Below are 23,581 nucleotides of genomic sequence, written 5' to 3' on the forward strand. Positions count from 1 at the left end.
TCGATGGGAACACGGCCACGTGTGCGGGTCAGGGCTGCCGCCGGGTGCATCTGAGCGCAGCTATAAAGGTGGCCGACGGCCCCTGAGCTGGAGCAGCGAGGAGACCCCCGCGCTGGGCAGGTAAGGATGGGACAGACCGCGGTCCCCTTGGCCCCGGGCGCGCAGGGACGCGTGGGCACCGCTGCTTGCCGTGCCACGCTGTGCCATGCCACGTCGCACCGTGCCATGCCAGTCCACGCCGTGCCGTGCCGTGCCAATCCATGACACTCTGTGTCACGTCGTGCCGTGCTGTGCCATGGCGTGCTGTGCCATGCCACTCTACGCCACGCTGCACCACATGGTGCTGTGCCGTGCCAGGAGGCTGTGCCCGCACTGCCCTGCTTTGGTTTCATCCCTCTTTCAGGACGCTTCCTGCTCGGGTACCAAACCCCAGAGCATCCCAACACCGTCTTTGGACGCCGAGGCCAGGCTTCTGCCTACGTAGTGCCCTGGGACAGATCCTGCCTGGGTGAACCACGCTGGGCTTTCCCCGCTGCTGCGCTCAGCCTCTCTTCACCTTCTCTCACAGGGAGCCGAGCCTGGTCCGACCGCGCCGCCTGCCTCTGTCTGATATGTTTGATATTCGGTTGTTTGATTGGAAACCCAACTAAATATCAAACATATTCTTACAGCGCCAGGGATGCTCAGCACCAACCTGGCAAGACCCTTCCTGTGCCTTCCCGGGGACAGGGGGGGTCCTTCCTGCCCCTTTCTGCGCCCCTTCTTCCTGTGACAACCCCTTTCTGCCCACTCCGCGTTCCCGTCTTTGCAGGGCTGGAGAGGGGGAGCCGGGAGCTGCCATCCCAGGGAGGTTTGGGATGGTGGTGGGGTCAGCGCTCAGCACCTGTCCCTGTGCCTGGATGAGCACAGCACAAAGGCGCGTGGCCCTGTGCCCACCACCGGCTCTGCTGGGATGTGGGGTTATTTATGGATCCCAGGGCACAGAGACACTCGGGGCCCTACGTGGGCATCGGGATCGGGATCGGTCACCCTGTGTGACGATCCCTGCATCCCCAACCCAAAACTTGTCTCAGGGTTATTTGTGGATCCTGCCCTGGGATGGGAACAGTGGGAATCCCTGGGGGATATCCAAACCCAGCTGGTGGGACCAAGGAGGCTGTTGATCTCCAGCTGCATCAGAAGAGCCACCCCCTTCCCCTGCCAATTCCTCCCTGCTCCTGGGAGTTTGCTCCTCTGTCTGCCACCAGCATCTTCCACCTGGGTACCAAGCACCAGCACAGCCGGAGCCGGGAGTGGGGCTCCGCGTGCTCCCGGACGGCTCATCTTGGGTATGGGGCTTTGCTCCCCTGCGCTGCTCCCTGTTGGAGCCGGACACTCTGTATTCAGAGTGGCTGCTAAGCTCCTGCTCCTAAAATAGCCTGGCTGAGCTCGGCCGCCCACGGGCACAGGGATGATGCCAGCCCGGGGGCCACCGAAACATTCCGAGCCCCAGTGGGGTGTAAAGTGGGGCAGCATCACTGCTGGAGACACACGGACCCATCACGATGCCTGCCCGGTGTGGGAATGCCAGGTGGGAGCACAATGTCCATTCCAGGAGGGGGTGTGGGTGGCAGAGACAATGCCAGACCCCCAGTCTGCGCACCCACCACTGCTTTTTATAACCATTCCAGCTGTCCCCAAGAGCCCAAATATGGATGCAGCCACTGGACCCCCTGGCACAGACAATGGATCCTGAGAAGAGACTTTTTGGGAAGGTGGGGAGGCGGCGCGGGCCAAGAAAGGCGAAGCCCCTGCGGTGGCAGTGGGAGATAAAGGGGACAGCGGGTGTGGGGTGGCACAGCCGCTCTGCCCATCCTGCTCATCCCACCGCCCGCATCCACGTCCCACCAAGGATGGAGGCCATCAAGAAGAAGATGCAGATGCTGAAGCTGGACAAGGAGAATGCCCTGGACCGGGCAGAGCAGGCGGAGGCTGAGCAGAAGCAGGCGGAGGAGCGGAGCAAGCAGGTAGGGTGGGTGCAGAGCCCCCAACCCGGGGACGTGCCCGGGGGGGTCCTGATACCCAGACTGGACCATGCTGAGCCGGCTACCAAGTCTGAGAAGGGAGACAAGGGCGTGGGAGAGGCCACTGCCCCACAGCTCCATGGGGCATCCTGAGGGCTGCCCGGGGCTCAGCCTCTGCCAGCTGGGGTTGTGTGGGGCAGGGATGGACGCTGTGGGGCAGAGCTGAGCTGGGGATGGGGCAAGAGGGATGCTATGGGGCAGGAGGGATGCTGTGGGGTGACAGCTGCTGCCGTTGCAGCTGGAGGATGAGCTGGCGGCGATGCAGAAGAAGCTGAAGGGGACGGAGGATGAGCTGGACAAATACTCAGAGGCGCTGAAGGACGCGCAGGAGAAGCTGGAGCTGGCAGAGAAGAAGGCGGCCGACGTACGTACGGGGTTGGGGGGGGGACGACAGAGTGCATGCCCTCCCCTCAGAGAATTCCTGGTGGGAATGCTGCCCTTCCTGCAGCCTTGGGATGGAGGAAAGGGCCCACTGAGCTCCTGGGAAAGCTGTCTGGGAGCAGAGGGACCCCGGGACAGATGGACACGTCCAGCCGTGGCCACACAAAGGACACAGATGCTGGTCCCAGCTCTTTCCTGGGCAGTAGGGGTGTAGGGACAGAGCACCTGGGACCCTCAGCTTGGAGTCCAGGGTGTCCAGGAGCAGAGAGGGACTCCGGGATGGATGGACATGCGTCCTCCCCCCAGACACAGAGGGGACAGAAGAACACTTTCCCTGGTGAGGACATCCCAGGCAGCCTGGGGACAAAGCAGGATTCCCAAATCAGGGCATGGTGTGTCTGGGAGCAGAGAGGGACAGATGGACATGTCCATGTAGGGGACAGAGGAACGCTGGTGGGTGCTGGTCCCAGCTCCTTCCTGGGCCAGGACATCCTGGGAATGGGGCTGGAGCAGCCAGAATCCCTGACTCAGGGCACAGAGTATCTGAGAGCAGAGGGGGACCCCGGGAAGGACAGACACGGCCACCCAAGGCCATGCAGGGGACACAAGGATGCTGGTCCCAGCTCCTTCCTGGGCGAGGACATCCTGGGAACAGGGATGGAGCAGCCAGGATCCCCAACTCAAGGCATGGGGTGTCCAGGAGCAGAGAAGGACTCCAGGAAAGACAGACGTGGCCACACAGGGGGGACAGGGACACCAGTGGGGGCTGCTCCCAGCCTCTTCCTGGGCAAGGATAACCCAGGCAGCCCGGGAATGGGAACGGAACAGCTGAGATCTCCGAATCAGGGCACCAGCAGCCCTTGGAATGCAGGCCAGGGGTTTCATTCATGGCCCTGAGATACTCCGGGGCCTCACTGCTGCTGGAGGAGCTGAGCTCCAGCGGAGGACAGGGTCCTGGCAGCGGGATGTTGGCACAGCGCCGGCACAGCCTGGCTGTTGTTGGCTTCCCGGAAAACAACGACGCACACGGTGTTGGGTTTCCCATCTGGCTGTTCTCCCAGCTGGCACCTGGGCCCACTCATCCTGCCAGTGGCCGGAGGAGCTGGCACCCATGGGGCCACCATGGCTCCGCGATGCTGCCATTCCCTCCTGCTTTCTCCTGGCTCCTTTCCCTCACCGGGCCAAGCTCTGATGTCCGTCCTGGACACTGGAGCCTTCCCATCCCACATCGCCCATGGATGCTGGGCCATCAGGAAGAGCCAGGCTTTTGCCAGCACATCCTGGCTCTGATCTGGATCCAGGGCGGCACTGCGAACGGGGACCCGGGTGGCATCGGGAACTCCCAGTTCCTCCTTGAGTCCTGGGAATTTCACAGCCCCGCAGCTTCAATCCCAGCCTCCGTCTCCAGCTGAGCGTGGCAGCGGCATCAGAGCTTGGAATGTGCTGGAAATCGCAGAGTCTCAGGGAGCTCTTTCTCTCTCTCACACCCTGCCCTCCCTTCCCTCTCTGCTGCCATTCCCACACTCTCCCTACTGTCCCACCTCATCCCCACTCACTTCCAGTCTTCTCCATCCTCTCCTGTCCCTTTAGAGCCCTCCTTACCCAACTCCTGAGGTTCTCCCGGTTTCACTCCGGCTCTGGGAAGCAGAGGGGCAGGAGGAGAGTTTTTGCACCCCACAGCACTGGATGCACAGAGCCACCTCCAGGATCAGCATCTTCGCTTGTGGCTCAAATCCAAGGCTTGTGTTGAGTGCATCCAGCCAGCCAAGCGCATCCCAACACTTCCAATCCCAGCTAACTCATTCCTAGGACCTGCATCTCCCCGGTGCCAAGATTTGTAGGTGGCGGAGTAGGGTTGGCAGCTGGGAGCCCTGTTCCCATTTACCAGCGTGCCCCAAGCGCTGCTGAGCAGGATTGGTGCGGAGCGTGGGCATCACCGTCACACTCGTGGCACAGCAGAACAATGCTCCCGGTGGCGCGCTTGGCTCTGACCAGCGCTGGGGACAATGAGGAACGGTGAGATTGTGCGCAAGGGCAGAACGGGGCACAGGATGGGATTTGGCACAGGGTAGGATTTGGCACAAGGTGGATTTGGCACAGGGCGGGATTTGGCACTTGATGGGAATTAGCACAGGGTGGAATTTGTCACGTGGTGGGATGTCACAGGGTGGATTTGGTACTGGGTGAGATTTGGCACAGGGTGGAATCTGTCACATAGTGGGATTTGGCACAGGGTGGATTTGGCTCTGGGTGGGATTCGGCACAGGGTGGGATTCGGCTCATGCCAGCAGAGCGGGAGCCCAGCAGCAGCGCTCAGCCTCATCCCTGGGGAGGAAGAAAAGGAGCTGGATCTGCCATGGCATCCAGGGCCTCATCCCATCCCCATGGAGCAGGGCCTGGTGACCCCACTCTCCCATGGGGCAGGGTCTGACGTCCCTACACAGAATTCGGTGTCCCCATACCCATGGGGCAGGACCTGGCATCCCCACAGCCCCACGGGACAGAATCTGGTGACCCCACAGCCCCGTGGGGCAGATCTCGGTGTCCCCACATACCATGAGGCAGGGCCCAGTGTCCTCATGTCCCCGTGGGGCAGATTCCAGTGTCCCCACATGCACCTGATGTCCCCACACTGGACCCAGTGTCCCCATAAAGGGCAAATCCTGACGTCCCCACACAGGACCCGGTGTCTCCACATGGGTCAAATCCCTGTGTCCTCACATAGGACCCAGCGTCCCCAACATGGAGCAGATCTCGATGTCCCCACAAAGGGCAGATCCCAGTGTCCCTACACAGGGTAGATCCCAATGCCTCCACATGGGCCAAATCCCTGTGTCCTCCCATGGAACCTGATGTCCCCACAAGGGGCAGATCCCAATGTCCTCCCATGCGACAGGACCCAGTGACCCCCATGGGATCCATTTCAGAGGAAGCGCGGCCAGCAGGTCGAGGGAGGGGATTCTGCCCCTCTGTTCCTCCCTTGTCCTGGAGGATTGTGTCCAGTTCTGGAATCCTCAGTATAAGAAGGAGATGGAGCTGTTGGAACGGGTTCAAGGGAGGCTACGAAGATGATCCGAGGGCTGGGGCACCTTCCATACGAGGCCAGGCTGAAAGAGTTGGGGTTGTTCAGCCTGAAGAAGGCTACCAGGAGAACTTAAAGCAGCTTCCAGTATCTGAAGAGGCTACAAGAAAGCTGGGGAAGGGCTGTTCACAAAGGCTTGTGGGGATAGAATGAGAGGGAACGGGGATGAACTGGAAAGAGGCAGCATTAGGCTTGACATAACGGAGAAACTCTTCGAAATGAGTGGGGAGGCACTGGCACGGGGAAGTGGTGGCTGCCCCACCCCTAGAGGTGCCCAAGGCCAGCTGAGATGTGCCTGCGGCAGTCTGACCCACTGGGAGGAGGTGGAACCACACAGGCCTAAAGCTCCCATCGAGCCTCAACCACCCTCTGCTTTCACTGCCCTCCCCTCCGTCTCCACCACCACGTGGGCGGGGCGCGTGCGGAAGTGACGTCACTTTACGTCTGTCGGGCGCGGCGCTTCCGGTGTCTCAGGGCGGGGCCGGAGCGGGAAGGGAGCGGCAGCGGCGGGTGCGGGAGCGGGAGGATGGCGGGGGCCACCACGATCGAGGCGGTGAAGCGTAAGATCCAGGTGCTGCAGCAACAGGCAGACGATGCTGAGGAGCGGGCGGATCGTCTGCAGCGCGAGGTGGAGGCCGAGCGGCGCAACCGCGAGCAGGTACCGGCACCGGGGGGGACAGGGACTGCGGGGGCCCGGCTCGCAGCGATCGAGCCCTGCCGGTACCGGGGGATCGAGAGGAGCCACGGCAGGCGGGGCTGTGGGGTCCTGGCTCGCAGCGGTCGCGCCCAGCCGGTGCCGAGGGCTGCGGGGTCCTGGAGTCCCGGTTCCTGCGGGGTCTCCGTTCCCAGCGATCGAGCCCTGACGGTGCCGCGGGTTGAGGGAAGCCCGAGTGGGTGGAGCTGCGGGGTTCCCGTTCGCAGCCATCGCACCTTTCCGGTACCGAGGGCTACAGGGTGCCGGGGTCCCCGTTCCCCCGTGGCCCCGGCTCGCAGAGATCGCGCGCTGCCGGTACCGGGGGTCTGGCAGTCCGAGGGTTACGGGGTCCGAGTTCCTGTGTGGACCTGGATCTCAACGACCACATCCAGCCGGTACCGGAGGTCAGGGAGTAGTTGGGGGAGAAGCGGGGCAGGCAGGGCTGCGGGGTCCTGGCCCAGCGTGGCCCTGGCTTACGACGACTGCACCTTTCCGGTACCGGAGGTCTGGGGGAGCCGGGTCTGCGGGGTCCTGGTTCCTCTGTGGTCCCAGCTTGCAGCGATCGAGCCCTGCCGGTAGCGGGGGTGCGGGTCTCTGCTGGGTCTCTGCCCGGTTCTCTCCGTTCCTGCACAGCCCCGGTTCACACCGATTGTGCCTCTGTTAGTACGGGGGGTCCCGGGGCTGCAGGGTCTCTGCCCGGTTCTCCCCATTCTTGTGCCGCCCTGGCTCACGGCGATCACTCTCTGCCGGGACAGGGAGTCGCTCCTCGCCGGGCCAATGCTCTGCATCCCACAGCGGCTCCCGCTGGGATCCCCAGGCCCCTGCCCGAGATCCATAGGGAGCTGGGGGAGGCAATGCGGAGATTTCCATCATGATTATCAGTGTCCCGAAGGGCCGGAGGACCCAGTGCTCCCTGGGTCAGGGTCCTCCTGGCCACCTGGTGCTCCTCTCCAGCTCGGGGTCATGTCCATCCCCCCAACACCCCGCGCCCCCTCCCCGCGTAGTGGTGCCCCAGTCTGGGTTGGGATCTGCGCAGCTACCAGAGAGGAGGAGGAGGGGGGGTAGGCAGCCATTTGCCTTGGCCTCACGTTTGGAGCAGAAAGGTGAAGCGGCTTCGGTGGATGGAGTGACCTCACTCAAGATGCTGGGACAACTCCGTGTCCTGCCCGCATCCCAGGGGGAGCGTGTGGAACAGGCAGGGATGGGCTCGGGCTGGCCGGGAAGGGACACAGAACAGGGCAGGGACCATAGCCCGTGACATGGAACAGGGTGACTGCTCGCATCCTAGCACTGCTGTCTGCCAATTGTGTTTGAAACGTGGAGTGGAAGCTTTTCCAGCCCACCTCCCAGGTCCTGTGGCTGTGGGATGGATCAGGTCCCACTCCCGAGGCCAATGGCAGCAGCTTCTCCCGCTGCGAGGCTGCTCCTAGACCTCAGCCAGGCTCTTCGCTTGCAGCCACATAAGGAATTCTCTTGCCATAGCGGTGTTGTCATGGGAACATGTGTGTTTCTGCCAGCTTGCTGGAGAGAATCTCGCTGCAGGGAGAGAACCAGTGCTCCCAGTGCATCCATGTCTGGTATCGGCCCTTGGCTCCTGGGGAACATCCGTGTGGGATCTGTGTGGCTTGAGGAAGGGGTGGTGAGCCCAAAGGCCGAGACAAGCTCTGCTCTTGGCTTTGCAGGGGCTCCTGGTAGTTCCCTGACTCCAGGCTGCTTTCCGGAAGGAAGCACAGAGTAATGGGAATGTGCTGTCACCCCTGCACTCCTGGGAAGCCTGGCAGTTTCAGCCGTATCCTGTGAGGAGGAGCAAAAAGGGAGGCGTAAGGGCCCTTCTCAGGAGGGAGGGAGGCTGTTCTGTAAGAGCAGGGGTGGTTTTGGGCAGATTAGGGGCTCCTCGCAGGAAATGGGGACTGAGCACTGCGAGTCGGGGGCAGGAAATATCCTGGGCTGCACCCAGAGCAGTGGGACCAGCAGGGAGGGAGGGGATTCTGCCCCTCTGCTCAGCTCTGGTGAGACCCCACCTGGAGCCCCATGTTCAGTTCTGGAGTCCTCAGCACAGGAAGGACATGGAGCTGTTGGAGAGAAGCCAGAGGAGGCCCCGGAGATGATGCAAGGCCGGAGCATCTCCTGTATGAGCACAGGCTGAGAGAGTTGAGCTTGTCCAGCATAGAGAAGAGACGGCTGTTGGGAGACCTTAGAGCAGCTTCCAGTACTGAAAGGAGCTCCGGGAAAGCTGGAGAGAGGCTCTAGGGATCAGGGAGTGCAGGGATAGGATGAGGGGAACAGTTTGAAGCTGGAAGAGGGGAGATTGGGATGAGATCTTAGGGAGAAATATTTTGCTGTGAGGGCAGGGAGGCCCTGGCCCAGGCTGCCCAGAGCAGTGGTGGCTGCCCCATCCCTGGAGGGGTTCCAGGCCAGGTTGGATGGGGCTTGGAGCCCCTGATCCAGTGGGAGGTGTCCCTGCCCATGGCAGGGGGTGGGGCCGGATGGGCTTTGAGGTCTCTTCCAACCCAAACCATTCCATGATTCTGTGAAATGGAGGCTCCATCCTCAGGGAGAAGGAGACAGCTCTCCACCTCAATAGCTCACCATGTCTAACAGGCAAACAATGTGTGTGTGTGCCAAGTGACTCCTTCCCGGTTCTGTTTAATGTCTCAGTCTGTTCCTCTTTGTGCAACCCACTTCCTCCTCCTCTGGAGGAACGTGCCCGCGGGGCTGGCTCGGGGGCGGCTGCCCTTGTGGATCACCAAAGCGGTGTGAGTTTCCCCAGTGGAGAGCAGGGAGTGCTGGCATGGCAGCTTCCCTTTTGCTTCTGCTCCCACAACCTGATGAGGAACCGTGCAGGGAGGTGCCTCGCGCCTCGCTGCTGGCTGTCGGGAAGAGCTTGGACAGCCTCTCCCGGGAACTGAGCGGGATTTGTATCGGGCCTTGCTCTAACACTGGCTCCTTTCATGGCTCCGCTCCTCCCTCCTTGGGAATGATCCGGAGCAGTGTGTCCTTGCAGACTGTTTCGTTACGAGGCACTGGGATGTTCCGTGTGTGTGGGGCTCCGTAGAAGGTCCCTGCAGCCCTGAAATGGTTGCAGCCCTGTCCATCTTTATTCCAGCTCAGTAATCCTGCTGGGAGTGGAGTGCTGGGCTCCCCTGGGGTGGCTCAGGTCTGGTGCTGGTGTCCCCAGCATCCTGTCTTCCCCATAGGCTCCAGCTGGGGCTGGCACAGGCTGGGATGTGAGCAGAGCCGCTGTAACCAGCGTGGCTGAGGTGGTGGTGACCCCTGAGCTTTGCTGCTCCATTGAAGCCTTGGTCTCTGTTGTAGTTGTGCCTCTGTGGCACCTGTGAGATCTCGGGATTGTCACCGGTTCCTGGTGTGGGTCACGAAGCGGAGGCGACTGGGGAAGCATCCTCAGCTTGTCCCAGTCAAATGAGGCCTTTGCTCTTTCTCAGGGTTATGTTGGTTACTCAGGTGAGGCTGCACCTCGAATCCTGGGTTCAGTTCTGGGCCTCTCACTCCACAAAGGACCTTGATGGGCTGGAGCATGTCCAGAGAAGGGACCAGAGCTGGGGAAGAGTCTGGAGCCCTGGGATTGTGGGAGAAGCTGAGGGACCTGGGGTTGTTTAGCCTGGAGAAAAGGAGGCTGAGGGGAGACCTCATTGCTCTCTGCAGCTCCTGGAAAGGAGGTTGTGGTGAGGTAGGTGCTGGGCTCTGCTTCCAAGGAGTAAGTAATAAGATGAGAGGAAACGGCCTCAAGTTGCTCCAAGGGAGGCTGAGATTGGATACTGGGAAAAATTCCTTTACTGAGAGAGTGGTGAAGCCCTGGTAGAGGCTGAGCAGGGCAATGGTGGAATCCCCATCCCTGGAGAGGTTCAAAAACTGTATGGCTGTGGCGCTTTGGGACGTGGTTTGGTCAGCACAGTGGGGTTGGGCTGACATTTGGTCTGGATGAATTTGGAGAGCTTTTCCAACCTTAATGATTCCATGATGGCAGAATCGCTGGGAGGAAGGAAGCTGAGGGCACAGCTGGCTCTCTGGGGCTGCAGGTGCTGCAGCAATTTGCTGAGCACCTCTGCTGCCCCAGCTCGGACGCCCGGACTGCCAGTGCCTTGGCCGAGCGCTGAACCCGGAGCTGATAATCTTTCTCACGTTGCTGAGGAGAGGGCTTGTTTTAAGCAATGCTGATGTGCAGATCAGAGGAGTAAACTGACTCTGTGCTAAATGGTGGCTGTCAAGGAGCTGTGTGGTGGGTAAATCCGCTGAGATTGATGGTCTGGCAGGGTGACAGCAGCTGCAGGGACAATCTGTTTGTGTAAGTCATCTCCTTAGCGTTCATGGCTTCAAATGTCCCTTCAGCTTGAGCCGCCAGGGAGAAGCCAGCAGGATGACAAGCACGTGTGTGTGAAACACTGCGAAGCTTAACACGCGTGTGGCCTCTGGAAGGAAGTGAACGGAGTGCCCTGGCTTTGTTTTGGCTTCCCCTGTGCTGCTGGCCTGTGGGCAGAGCTTAGCTGCTCAGCACCTGCTCAGCAGAACCTGACCGAGCACCCTTGTCTCCTCCTCTAGGCTGAGGCAGAGGTGGCATCTCTGAACCGCCGCATCCAGCTGGTAGAGGAGGAGCTGGACCGAGCCCAGGAGCGCCTCGCCACAGCCCTGCAGAAGCTGGAAGAGGCAGAGAAGGCTGCAGATGAAAGCGAAAGGTGAGCAAGGGCTGCTCTCACTACCTCAGATGCGTTCCTGGCTGAAGGCCCTGTGCCATCAGCCTCTTGGGCTTCCTGGAGGGTGGGAAGTAACTACCACATCAAGGCTGGCTGTGGGAGTTGGTACCTGCTTCTGTGAAGCCGCACAAACAATGCCGTTGGCCTTGAGGGAATATCTGAGAACCTGAGGCTAAGGAGCTGTGTTGTACCACATATCCTCACCTCCAAGGGAGAAGGAATATGTGGGTTCTGGAAGACTGTTAACTGATAAAGGTGGGGAAGCCTCTCTTCCTGCTGCCTTTCCCTGCTGGCAGGCGTCCCCTGAGCTGGTGGTGGGGTCCAGAGGGGAGTGGTCCGCTTCCAGCTGGCTGAGGGGCTTCACCCACTGTAGAGAGCAGCCTGACCCAGCTGAGGTCCTGCCATAAAGATGGACTTGGTTCTTCCTGCATTCCGGCCTGGAACGTGCTTGGCTCAGCCGTGTGGAGTCCCTAAGACAGCCTGGCATGTTCCTCTCGGCAGCATCACATTTCCTGTGGTCTGTGGGCCCAATGAGGTGCTGGAGGAACGCTCCAAGGAACAGTTAATTCTGAGGGATCGAGGCTGCTGTGTTCACACTGACCCAGCAGTCTCTGCCTTCTCTCTGCATTTGGAGGTGTCGTGGCTCCTCAGGAAGCAGCGTGGTCCTGGGGGAGCACTCCTAAAGCTCTGAAAATCATTACACTGCTGGCTCATACAGAATTGTTTTATGCTTCTTCCCTCCCTGTGCTTTCTTTTGGGCAGAGGCATGAAAGTCATTGAGAACAGAGCTCTAAAGGATGAGGAGAAGATGGAACTGCAGGAGATCCAGCTCAAGGAAGCCAAGCACATTGCCGAGGAGGCGGACAGGAAGTATGAGGAGGTGAGGGCCTTGAATGCTGCAGCAGAGCTGACCCTGGCCAGGAGAGGCAGCTCCTCTTCCTGCTGGCAGGGCTTTCCTCAGCAAACCTGGGAAGGAGCCTGGCTCTCGACAGAGCTGCATCAGTGTTCTCCGCAGCCAAGAAACTCTGGCAGCTCCAGTGGCTCCTGCAGACGTTCCCTTCACAGCCTACATCATCTTCCTCTTATTTCTGATTCTTCCTTCCAGGTTGCTCGGAAACTGGTGATCATAGAAGGTGATCTGGAGCGTACTGAGGAGAGAGCTGAGCTTGCAGAGTCGTGAGTAAAATCTGCTCGCTTTAACTGGCACATCCACCTCTGCATGGAACTAACACAGCATTCCTAACCTTGTTACACAAGGCCTGAAACACAGGGTGGGCTGAGATCCTCCGATGAATGAGCTGGAAGCACTCTCCTGCTTGGAACAGCATTAGGGCCAGTGAGGATGCGGAGTTTGCCTTGGGGTGGAGATGCTCTGCCCCTTTACATGGAGGGACTCCCAGGTGGGGAGCCAGGGAATTCTTCTCCACTCGGGATTCACCAGTGCTACTTTATACGTGTGGGCACTGCATCCTTACACGTTGTTAAGGGGCACGGGAGTGCACAGTGCTTGTCCTGAGGCAGCAGAGGCATTCTGGGCCAGGAGCCGGAGTGGCACGTGGGCTGTCTGAGGGCTGAACTGCATCTGAAGCATCTCTGTGGCCTCATCCAGTATTTGCAACAAGCACTACCAACCCATGCACTGCTGAGCAGCGAGCTGGCCTTCCCTCTGCTCGGAGGAGACCTGCAGACTGTGGTGTCTGGGCTCCTTTCACATGTCTGGATGTTTGAGCTGGCCCTGGAGGAGCTGCTCAGGACCCTTCTGTGCTCTGAGCCTTGTCTAACAAAGCTGGTGTGTTGGCAGCAGCCGTGCTCTGCTTCCTGCCTGGACTTGCATGTCGTGACCATGACTTCTTTGTGTTTTTCCCTGCCCCTTTCCTTTGGTGGTGTTGTGTTCTTGGTGCTCCCTTTGACCCTTGCCCCTACCTGGCTTGTGCCGTCGTGTGACCGTCACTAACAGGCGTTGCCGGAAGCTGCGGGATCAGATGCGAGTGATGGACCAGAACTTGAAGTGTCTGGCTGTTGCTGAAGAAAAGGTACTAACCCTTCCCTCCTCAAACTATTAAACCAGAACTCTTGTGGTCTTCTTGCTGCGCTCCTTCCCTCTGCTTAACTGCACCTTTCTCTCTCCTGGAATGTTCTGTCCTCTCTGCCCATACGTATTCCCTGCTGAGGTGGTCTGTCCGTTGGAACAGCTTCCTTCCTGACAGCAAACGAAACGTGCAGTTTCTACATGAAGACGCCAGGTCTGGCAGAAATCTGTGTCCACTTCTCAACTGCTCAGCTCCATGCCCTGCACGTGTGCTGGCGGAAAACTTAAAACATGAACTCGGAGGCGGGAAGGGAACTTGTGTTTCACACAAGTGCCTCAAAGCAGGGTCCCATCCAGCCTGATCCCAGACCACCTCCTAAAGAACTTCCCGGTCTTCCCTGCCCATGGACTCACTCTTTGTCTTTCCTGTCTTTCTCTCCCATTTCTTCTTTTCCTTTTTTTCTCTCCCCTTCCTTTACGAAACCTTGCAGTAAATGTTCCGAGCTGGAGGAAGAGCTGAAGAATGTCACCAACAATCTCAAGTCTCTTGAGGCTCAGGCTGAGAAGGTAGGGCTGCTTCTCCAAGGGCCAGAAACACTTCGGTGTTGCTAGGAGGGGGTGTGACAGCGGAGCACCCACTGGGATGGAAATGATGCAACTACAGCCCTAAGCAAGCAGGGAGAGCAGTGATTGCTCTCCCGGGAGAGCTAATGGGTTTCATGCAGGACTGATGGAGATGTTGAAGCCAGGAGTGTGGGAATTCTGGCTGCACTTCCCTGCCCAGGACAGACTCCATCAGCCAAAGGGTTGATGCTGCTGGGAGGAGAATTTTTCTGCGCCCAAGTCTGTGTTCCATGCATGGTGTGGGATTTGCTGCCTGACCCAGTTCTGTTGGATGAGGGCAGGGATGTGAATGACTCCCAGTTGGAAGTTTCTGTGGACATGTGTGCTGCAGTGAGGAGTTCACCTCCGTCGGGAGCTGTGGGTTCTCTGGAGTGGGAGATCCCTGTGGCTGCTGGTTGCTGACTCCTCTCCTTTTCCACAGTACTCCCAAAAAGAGGATAAATATGAAGAGGAGATCAAGATCCTGACTGATAAACTCAAAGAGGTGAGTGGCCGTGTTGGGATGGCCTCAGCTTGACTGGGGAGATACTGGGAGAGTGGAAGACTCTGTGTCACCAGGCTGATGCTTCTGTAATCCTTTGTATCCTGGAGCTGTTGTGCTGACTGTCTCGCTTCTGTCTGGCAGGCGGAGACCCGTGCTGAATTCGCCGAGCGGTCTGTGGCCAAGCTGGAGAAGACCATTGATGATTTGGAAGGTACATTCTGGGGAAAGAAAGCCAAAGAATACGACGTGAGGAGTGGGGAGCTGAGGAAGGCTATCTCCCAGATAGCTGGAGTGGAGACACGGCTCTGCTCCTCAATACTTGGAGCATGACCTAACGGCCTCATGGTGAGGCTTGGTGACTCTAGGCTCCAGAGTCATGGCAGCAAACTGTTCCCTGACTATACCGGGAAGGTCTCAAGCTCTTGATCCAAACACCTTGCCATATCTGACAATGACAGCCAGCGCAGATGCTGTGTCTTGGTTGTGATGTCCTCAGGAATGTAATTGGATTCCTATACTCCAGCTTCACCCAGTTTAAGGAGTGGTATAGGAAAAAAACTGACTGATCTCAGCAGGAATTGGTTACAATCACATTCCTGTGAGCAGAATCTCATGCATATGGCTGTCTGCCACAGGTAGCATTAATCGGGGGTCAGTGAGTCTTGAAATAGGCCCTGTGAGGACTCAGGCTCCCCAGTGGTCGTTCTCGTTCAGGATTAAATTGCCTGAAGCTCCATCCCTGTTGGCCAGTGCTGGGTTCCATTCTTCCTCCTGTTACTGGGTGCCCAGTATTACAGGAGCACTCCTAGAGTCAGCAGAATCCTACCTTTCCCCAAGCCATGGAAGGAGAAGGTTCCAACTCACTCCTTTAAATCTGCGCCTGTGGCCGGATTCTGCTGAGGCTGGAGTGGTGCTGGTAAAGCAGAACTTCTCCAGGCCTCCTCCTTGTTCATGGCGTGTGCCTTTGTGGTCCTTTAGTGCCAAGTCTTGGAGATACAAAGCCACATCCTCCAGTGTGGAGTCCCTAGAGAGGTTCTTAATCTAGAAATAGCAATAGTGTCAGCTGAGCTGTTCCAGAACCACGGCCAAGCAGGAATCTGAGCCACCTCATCATCCAGGGCAGGCTTTTATGGGAACGGCAGAGACTCCTCCAAGTCCCTGCGTGCTCCCTTTGACACATGTTGATGGAGAGTTGGCTCTGGTCTCCAGCCTTGCTGCTGAAGTGACCTAGTTTATGACAACTGACAAAGTTCTCTGGGCCCCGTGAAGCCGTTAACAACATTCCCAGCTGTACTGCAGCCTCGGCAGCCAGAGCCGGGAGCAGGCTGTGCCAGCTCCGTGCAGGAGCAGGAGTTTCAGGGCCTCCTCCACTCCTGAAGGTGGGGGAGCTGCCCAACCGCTCCATTATCTGATGGAGAACATGGGTGAGGCCTCACCCTGCCTCACTGTGTGCCACAGAACGGGAATTCTCTCCAGCACCCAGCACTGTTCCATGACTGACTGCTCCCGAGCAGGTTTTTGTATTGAGACAGAAGGTGAGAGTGAATCAGCTCTGTCCTCATGCAGCAATCTCCCCAGGTGGATGGAGTTGCCCTTCCCTGCCCTTCCTCTTTCCAGCGGTTCTTGCTGTCCCATCTGGGCAGCTCGTTCATGCAAGCCGATGTGGTTTGAGTTTCTGGCTCTGCTCTCCTCTGAGCTGGCCTGTAATCTTGGAAGGCCCTTGCTGGTCAGATGGTCCTTGGGCATTTGGAACCAACACAGTCGTGATGTCTCCACATCTAATCTCATTTTCTTCTGTTCCTGAATCCCATCGTGCTTTCCCTGCCCCAGGCTGTTGGAAGAACTCCTCTGCCTTCCCTCATTGTTTCCCTTTTGTTCTCCTCCTAAACCTCTTCTAGATGAGCTCTATGCCCAGAAACTGAAGTACAAAGCAATTAGTGAGGAGCTGGACCACGCCCTGAATGACATGACTTCCATGTAAATATGAGCTGGCTGGTGTTCGCCTCTCGCTTCAGCAGACTAGGCTGCCAGAGCTTGCTTGGTTTGCTGTGATTTCCATAGTTGGAGAATCCCTGGCACTGTGATTTCAAGGTTACTTCTACAGATCTTTGCCTTGTGGAGGCTTCTCTGCTGCATGCCGTTCCCTAACTCTAGGTCCTTGTGATCTGCATGTGTAACTCTGGACTGGCCTGAAAGGATTCCCACTTGAACTCTGCAATTCCCAGTCCTGCTGGGAAAGGCTTCCTAAGGTCATGTGGCGTAGTTGCCTGCTGGAGCCGCTGGGTCACGGCCTCAGGATTCCTCCTGGAAGAGGCTGTGGATAGCGCTCCAGTGGATTCCTTAGGAGCTGCCATAACAATGGACTGGATCATGAACTGATCTGTGGAAGTAGCTGATAACCGTGTGTTTCTGCCCCTTCGCTACTCGGCTTTTTGTTCGGGATCGCGTTGGATTCTAACAGCTGCTCTGCACAGCTCTTACCACTAACAAGGAGAGGCCAGGCCCAGGCGCTCCAGAGGAGCTGTAACGCTCGCCTCCGACAGCTCCGTGAGCAGTTTGCTGTGCACAAACACTTAAGCTTCTCTTAAAATTAGTGTCTCCTTCTGTCTCACACAGATAAGTTTTGCGATTCCAAACTCCACCTGGATTTGTCTCTCTGCTTGGTGGCTTGTTCTGCATCTGCACCCCTGCATTCATACTCTCGTCATCTCACTCTGAATTCCAGTACCTTTTTCCAGTTACTGTGCCCAGGGCATCCCTGGAACGAGCGCTGTAAAAGATGCTGAAGCTTCACAGCAGCAGCCGCTTCCCAATTTTGCTGCACTTGCTCCTAAACAAAGCTCCCTTTGTCAGACCCGATGTGCCAGACACTGCTAGGCTCGGAGGGGCTGCCCTTTCCATGTCTGGGGTAGCTGGGAGTGTGTTGTTCTCATCTGCATATCTCATGTAGAGCTATAAAGCTCCTTTTGTATTCCTCTCGCTTGAGCATGATGTCACTTTGAAGGAAAACAGCTCCTGTATGGATTGAATGGAGTGGCTGGTGCTTTCAGAAACGGGTTTGCCGCAGCCACTCACTGCTTTAGAGTAACCGTTGCAGTGCTGCCTTCAAACCCTCCTCACTGTTGGTGGAATACACAGACTCCTTTAATGCACCGGATTATTCCCTCTGTGTCTCCCTGGCTCACGGCTGTGAATTGCAGGCACTGCCTCAGCACACAGCGTGCTCTGTAGGTTCAAATGGGAGGTTGGGGGTTATAGTGGGAAGCCCTTGGGCTGTGTTGGCTTCAGCCTGGCTGAAGATGTTCCTCATGCCTGCCAGCTCAGTACCATTTACCGGCATTGGTTGCTTGCGGTGGGAATTCACCACACCTGATAGGCACTAGGTCACTGGCAGGGTGTGAAAGCTAATAAATACCAGTGAGCGCTGGCTGGTTTCCAGTCGGACAGGACTGGTTGGGTGTGCGGAGCTGCCTGTGCCTGGGGCGGGATGCACGGACCCTTGGTTCAGGAATGGGAATGCATTGCAGCGGGGCTGTGGGCTTCCCAGCCAGGGAATCCCTGTTTTGTGGAGTCCTCCCTTCCCTGTCAGGGTGCTGAGATCCTCCTGGGAGCACAGCGCGGAGCTTTACACCAAGCACTGCGGCACGTGGTGGGGCTGCAAACACTTGATGTGGTCACTGCTGTTCTGTTGCCGAGTGCTGTGGTATCACAAACACCAATCGGCCTTGTGTAAGTGCATGCGCTGCCTCGTGGCAGCTCCTCAAATAGTTTTTTCCTTTCTGGATCGGTTCTTCTGCCACAGTGCCCGGAGAGCCCTCCAGGAGCAGAATTTTGCAGAAATGGGACACCTCCCGTGGTTTCCGCAGGTTTGTCTCGCTCCCTTCTCCGCATGGATGGCACCAGCAGTACGGATAGTCTGAACACACCGAACCACCCCAGACTCTTCTCACTGTGTCTAAGGGCCATCCCCTCTCTCCTGGGTCTGGGTGGGAAGCAGGGAGCATTCCCATAAGGAATTTCAAAGCTTGGAGAGCTCTGGTGAATGGTTGAGCTGACTCTCCTGGAGTATAGGGCGATAATCTGTTCCCTGGAAGCACAAAGCAAGAACCCGTAGCTCCCGAGGAACCCACCCTGCAGCTGGAGACGGGGGTCTGAATCCAGTGGGATGGGCAGGGCTTCTGTCACAAGGAGGCTTCCAGCCCAGGGTTGGGTTTGCAAGCTTTTAGGCAGCGGGAGGTGGCACCATGCCTTTCTGGAAGGGCTTCTCTCCTCACGGGGAGGTCCTGTTGGCTGCAGGTTTATTACAACCTCGCTCTGCGTGGAGCCAGTGATTCTGCTGTTGTGCAGCGGTGTTGCAAGCGATGTTATCAAAAGCTGGGCTGTGGCAGTCTCTTTCCCTGCTCCTCGTGATGGAACTCCACGCTGGGTGGTAAATGGGTGGGTGGGTGATGCAACTTCTGCCCTAGGAGGTGTTGAGAGGCTTCTGGTCCGACTGGATTGCTGGGCTTGTGCTGGCTGGTTACTGGGAGCTGGACTGGTGACTCTGGGGAACTGCAAATGCCAATGAGCTGATCTGGAGGTCCTGGGGTTGCCTGGGTTGCGAGGATGGCCACTAGGGCTGCCCTGCAGGCTGGGTGGAGAAGGGAGTGGGACAAGCACTGGAGAAGCAGCCCTGGGCAAGCATTCCATGGTGAGAAGCTGTTCCTGAGGTCTTGGAAGGGTCGTACTGACCCTTGTGAGAGCTCACCTGGAGCCCTGCATTCAGTTCTGGAGTCCTTAGCACAGGAAGGACAGGGAGCTGTTGGAGGGAGTCCAGAGGAGGCCACGGAGATGATCCAAGGGCTGGAGCACCTCCCGTATGAGGACAGGCTGTGGGAGAGTTGGGGTTGTCCAGCCTGGAGAAGAGAAGGCTGCAGAGAGACCTTAGAGCAGCTTCCAGGACTGAAAGGGGCTCCAGGAAAGCTGTAGAGAGGCTCTTGATCAGAGCGTGCAGGAAGAGGACTGGGGGGGGGAACGATTTTGAGCTGAAAGAGGGGAGATTGAGATGAAATCTTAAGGAGAAATATTTTGCTGTGAGGGTGGGGAGGCCCTGGCCCAGGTTGCCCAGAGCAGTTGCTGCCCCATCCCTGGAGGTGTTCAAGGCCAGGTTGGATGGAGCTTGCAGCCAGTAGTGGCCCAAGTGGCCAGGAAGGCCACTAGCATCCTGGCTTGCATTAGCCATGGGGTGGTCAGCAGGAGCAGGGATGGAATCGTCCCCCTGCACTCAGTGCTGATGAGGCCACACCTTGAATCCTGGGTTCAATTTTGGGCCCCTCACTTCAGGAAAGTCCTTGAGGGGCTGGAGTGCGTCTGGAGAACGGAGCGGAGCTGGGGAAGAATCTGGAGCCCAGGGGTTGTGGGAGCAGCTGAGGGCCCTGGGGCTGTCTAGTCTGGAGAAAAGGAGGTTGAGGGGAGACGTTATCGCTCTGCATAGCTCCTGGAAAGGAGGTTGGAGCCAGGTGGGTGCTGGGCTCTTCTCACAGGGAACTAGTGATGGGACGAGAGGAAACTGCCTCAAGTTGTGCCAAGGGAGGTTTAGAGAGGATATGGGGAACCCCATCCCAGCAGAGGTTCAAAAGCCGTGTGGCCATGGCACTTAGGGACATGGTTTGGTTGTCACGGTGAGGTTGGACTGGCTGAGCTGAGAGATCTTTTCCGACTGTAACGATTCCATGTTTCTATTGGGTTTTGTCATTGCCTGGAGTTCCTCCAAATGCAGGAATTGGAGCTGTTGGGTCAGAAGGACCTTGCCTGTGTTGGCAGGCAGATATAGGTTCTGAGTTGGCGCTTTGCAGTGGCCGGTTGTGGCTGAAAGTGGCCATCCAGCCCTGAGAGGTGACCTGTCCTGGGCGAGTACAGACTGGTTGTCCCTTTCCCTGAAACTGCTGACGAGCCCATGTGCATGGCACCAGCCCTGGGGACACGTGCGGCCCTATGAGACCGTGAGGATAGGACTGTTAAGAAGGTGAGGGCTGTCGGGTGCCGTGGCACTTTGTGCCGCACTCCTGTAGCTGTTCTGGGGCAGACAGAAACAGGAGCCTGTGCTCGAGAGCTTCCTCTGTCCCGTATAGAAGTGGGTCCTGCTGTCAGTCCCGTCTAGGTGAGTTGTTAGCACAGCACAAAGCAATGTCCTTGGAGCAGTGTCCTCCAGGTCAGGCAGGAGATGCTGTTCTTCTGGTGTCCCTGTCCCACTGTTAACCCCCCATCACTCCCGCTTCTGTGCGGTGTGGCTCACTCTGGAAGGTGCTCCCAGCTCAGCTGGGGTAGGATTGCTCCTGCACAGTGCTCCACAGGCATCCCAAGTTTCTCCTTACCTGGATACAGCCCAGCCTGTGGGCTCCTCTTTCCAAAGGGTTCCTCTTCCTTTCTTTGCCTCCGCAAGCCCTTGGCAGCACTTCCATTTCTGCTTTCCTCTGTGATCTTTCTGAGCTGAAACACAAGCTGGAGTGACAGAGCTTTCTTCTCCCAGACTCAGTCCCGAGGCACACATGACAGAGACGGCTGATGTGACGTGCTCATTCTCTACTCTACTAACCTGCCCTTTCTCTCTTTTTCTCTCTTCCTCTTCTTTCCCCTAATCCTGCTGCCACTGCAGAGCACCTGTACAGCCAACTTGAGAAAAACCGCCTGCTCGCTAATGAGCTGAAGTTAACGCTGCATGATCTGTGTGACTGAGAATGGGGCACTAATGCCATTAAACGAGCTTGTTGCAACCACCAGTGCCGTCACCACAGTGAAATCCCATCGTTCTTAACACTGGCAGACTTGCAAACTTGATGCAATGACTGCTGTTTAATGGGGCACTTGAATTTATCCTCTAATTTATTTAAGTTTGGAGGGGTTTTTATAAAGGTAACCTCAATTTTTGGTGAAATAACCCTCAGACTTGGCTGGTTTTTGGGCAGCCCTGTTCACTCGTCCAGGGGGTCCGGCCTGGCTCCCCCGTGGAACCGGAATGGCTGTACCCACCGAGAGACGGGTGGGCTGGAATTAGGCTTACGGCTGCTAGGTGCCTGTCCAATGCTACGGCTTAATTTACTCTTAGCTGACCGACTGTAGGATTTCCTGCTGCATGGAATGATGGCTTCTAACAATAAAGGATGGACCTTGTGGTCTGTGAGACGCTGCACACCTGTAGTGCTTTCCTGTGTAGTTGGGTCCTAACCTGGAAGGGCTGGGGGAAGTGGTTGTTCCCAGTGGAGCTGCAGAGCCCTGGAACACGCTGGTGAGGCTCACGGACACCTTGAAAGTGAAGCCCAAGATCCACAGCACAAAGCTGTGTCTTGAGTGCCTGCAGGGAATCTTGGAAGGCTACAGTTCCCGTGCTCTAGGCAGGCTGGTTCTCACTCTGTGTGCGGTTTCTGACCCAGGGGAGGTTGGGGAGCGGCGTTGGGAACACCTTGTACCTAAAGGCCATCTTTCTGCAGCCTGTCTGTCCGGTGCCCCGGCGTGTGGAGGTCCTCAGTGATATGGGCGGGCTCAGCTTCGGAGTAAAGCCTACCTAGAGCGCTAGACGCTGCTCTGAGCTCTCCTCCTGGCTTAAGAAACATGTGAGAACTGCCTGTAGTCCTGGGCAGAGTTGCGGCACCCTTGCTCCTGCTTCCTGTCTGCCCTTCACTGGAAACCGCCTCTTCCCTGCTGTCCTTGGTCCCCTGCTCCCTGCTGCTGGGTAGTCACGCTCCTGGGGACCAGCTTGGCATCTCTGTCCTGTGCTGGGGGAAGGAGGGGGGCACGACCAACTGTAATTCCGAGTGAGTTCCAAGTGTGTGTTCCCTCTGTGTTGCTCTTGGGTGGCTTTGCTGGGCCACAGGGCTCTGCTGTCTGGAGTGTTGAAGCTCTGGGGAAAGCTGGAGGCACCTGCATGCAAACCACTGCCTAGAGCACCGCCTAAAGGTCCATCCCAACTGGGAACGCGAGAGGCAAGGGCTACACACAAGCCAGGTAACTCCAGCGCTTCCAGCTGCAACTGGCCAGGCACCTCGGTCCGAAGACTCGCTGTGGCGGCGCGCGGGGAAGGGGCTGGTGCAAGCTTTTCATTGTCGATGGATTCTGGGTTGTCTTGACGCTGACTTGTAACTCTTTGCTTCTTGCTTCCTGCCAGATAAACTGAAATCCACCAAAGAGGAGCATCTCTGCACGCAACGGATGCTGGACCAGACCCTGCTAGACCTGAACGAGATGTAAGGGCTCCCTGCCACCGCCTCTGCCACGCGATGCCAGGCCAGCCCAGTGCCGCTGGCCTCTAACCCTTGGGGATCCAGAGTTTACGTCCTATTGCCAATTTGACCAAACACAAACCTTCTCCTTTGCTTCAGGGTTAAAGGCCACCAGGTTGGGCAGAGCTTCAAACAGCGTCATTAAGGGAAATCAAACAATGCAATAATGTTTGGGGAGCACGTTTGAGGTGTACACATTTTGTAACTACCTGTTTTTTGTAGCAACCATTGTAAACATTCCAAATAACTGAGGCTGGTGAGCTACACTTCAGAGCTCTTGGCTTTAAAATTCGGTATTAACTTTCTTTAATCGGCTCTGGGCCACCCTGCTTGGGCAGGGGAGGAAGGAGGGTGTGATGGTTCCTGGCTGTGGGCCACTGAATTGGAGTAGCTGGGCTAGGCATGGAAGCCTGTTGGGAAAACTTCCTTTCCAGGAGCTGTTTGCCAGAAGAGCAGTTCAGTTTCTCAGCTCTGAGGTTAACTCTGTTGTTGTGGAGAAACAACTTGGGGAAAAAGGAGACTTCTTTTTGTTAAAGCCAAGCCTGTTATCTTAACAATTGAACCTTCCTGGGGTTGTTTCCCTTCTCCCCTTCCCTGTTGGCCAATTCCTTTGCTGGTGGGCTTAGAGAAGCTGTGGCCCCTCTAACCCGTTGCTACACAGGGGTTGAATTTGCCTTCACTAAGTGCTGGTGCACCAAGCTTTATCGCTCATCGCTGGGTTACACTTAACAGCTTCAGTTCAACAACTTTGTTTCCTCGGAGAAGTATTTTTGCCTTCCCTGCGGGAGGGAGCCGAGGCCTCCCCTCCCAGACAGGTTGTTCCTTGTGTTTTCGTGAGGCACAAGCCCTCTCGCTGCGCATTGCTGCTGTCTCGGTGTTGTGAGGAGCGTGGAGACGCCACGCTGGTGACCTGTCGCTTGTGCTCGAGCATGCTGCTTGGTTGTAGCAGTTCTAGGGGCCAATCTGGAGAAAAGAAACCCTGTTGAGTGTTTTGATACTAAATTGAAAAGTTGTCTTACTGTCTTTTGAAATAAAACCCGATTCCCCCCATGCTTCTGTGGAGCTTTTACTGGGGGCCAGCATGGAGCTTTACTGGGGCGAGCTGCTCCTTCAGGGCTTGGGGCAAGGGTGGAGGTCGGGGATAAGGTAAGGCTGGGCTCCCTGCTTCTTCTCCGAGCTGGGGCAGGACTGTGGGGCTGAGTTATAGAATCATGGGATGGTTTGGGTCCCATTCAGTCCCACCCCCTGGCTCAGGGGCTC

General features: G+C 57.4%; 1 protein-coding gene across 16 annotated transcripts; it reads left to right on the forward strand.

Annotated features, from left to right (window-relative positions):
* The first annotated feature begins 689 nt into the window (after positions 1–689).
* On the forward strand, positions 690–23,370 carry LOC104058755 (tropomyosin alpha-3 chain). 16 transcript variants are annotated; one of them, XM_054050739.1, is made up of 13 exons: positions 690–1,570; positions 1,671–2,006; positions 2,302–2,427; positions 10,778–10,911; positions 11,692–11,809; positions 12,035–12,105; positions 12,887–12,962; positions 14,004–14,066; positions 14,208–14,277; positions 15,965–16,043; positions 17,869–17,932; positions 21,533–21,655; positions 22,207–23,370. In XM_054050739.1, exons 1-12 carry the CDS (start codon positions 1,451–1,453, stop codon positions 21,608–21,610), a joined length of 1,335 nt encoding a protein of 444 aa, XP_053906714.1. In that variant the 5' UTR covers positions 690–1,450; the 3' UTR covers positions 21,611–21,655; positions 22,207–23,370. The 16 variants fall into 16 exon arrangements, with proteins under 16 accessions (XP_053906714.1, XP_009558622.2, XP_053906713.1 ...); XM_054050738.1 differs by lacking the exon at positions 12,887–12,962 and adding an exon at positions 13,450–13,525 and having other exon boundaries at positions 705–1,570; XM_054050740.1 differs by lacking the exons at positions 12,887–12,962; positions 21,533–21,655; positions 22,207–23,370 and adding exons at positions 13,450–13,525; positions 20,701–21,526 and having other exon boundaries at positions 706–1,570.
* The last annotated feature ends 211 nt before the right edge of the window (positions 23,371–23,581 follow it).

The sequence above is a fragment of the Cuculus canorus genome, chromosome 28, assembly GCF_017976375.1.
Source record: "Cuculus canorus isolate bCucCan1 chromosome 28, bCucCan1.pri, whole genome shotgun sequence".
NCBI lineage: Eukaryota > Metazoa > Chordata > Aves > Cuculiformes > Cuculidae > Cuculus > Cuculus canorus.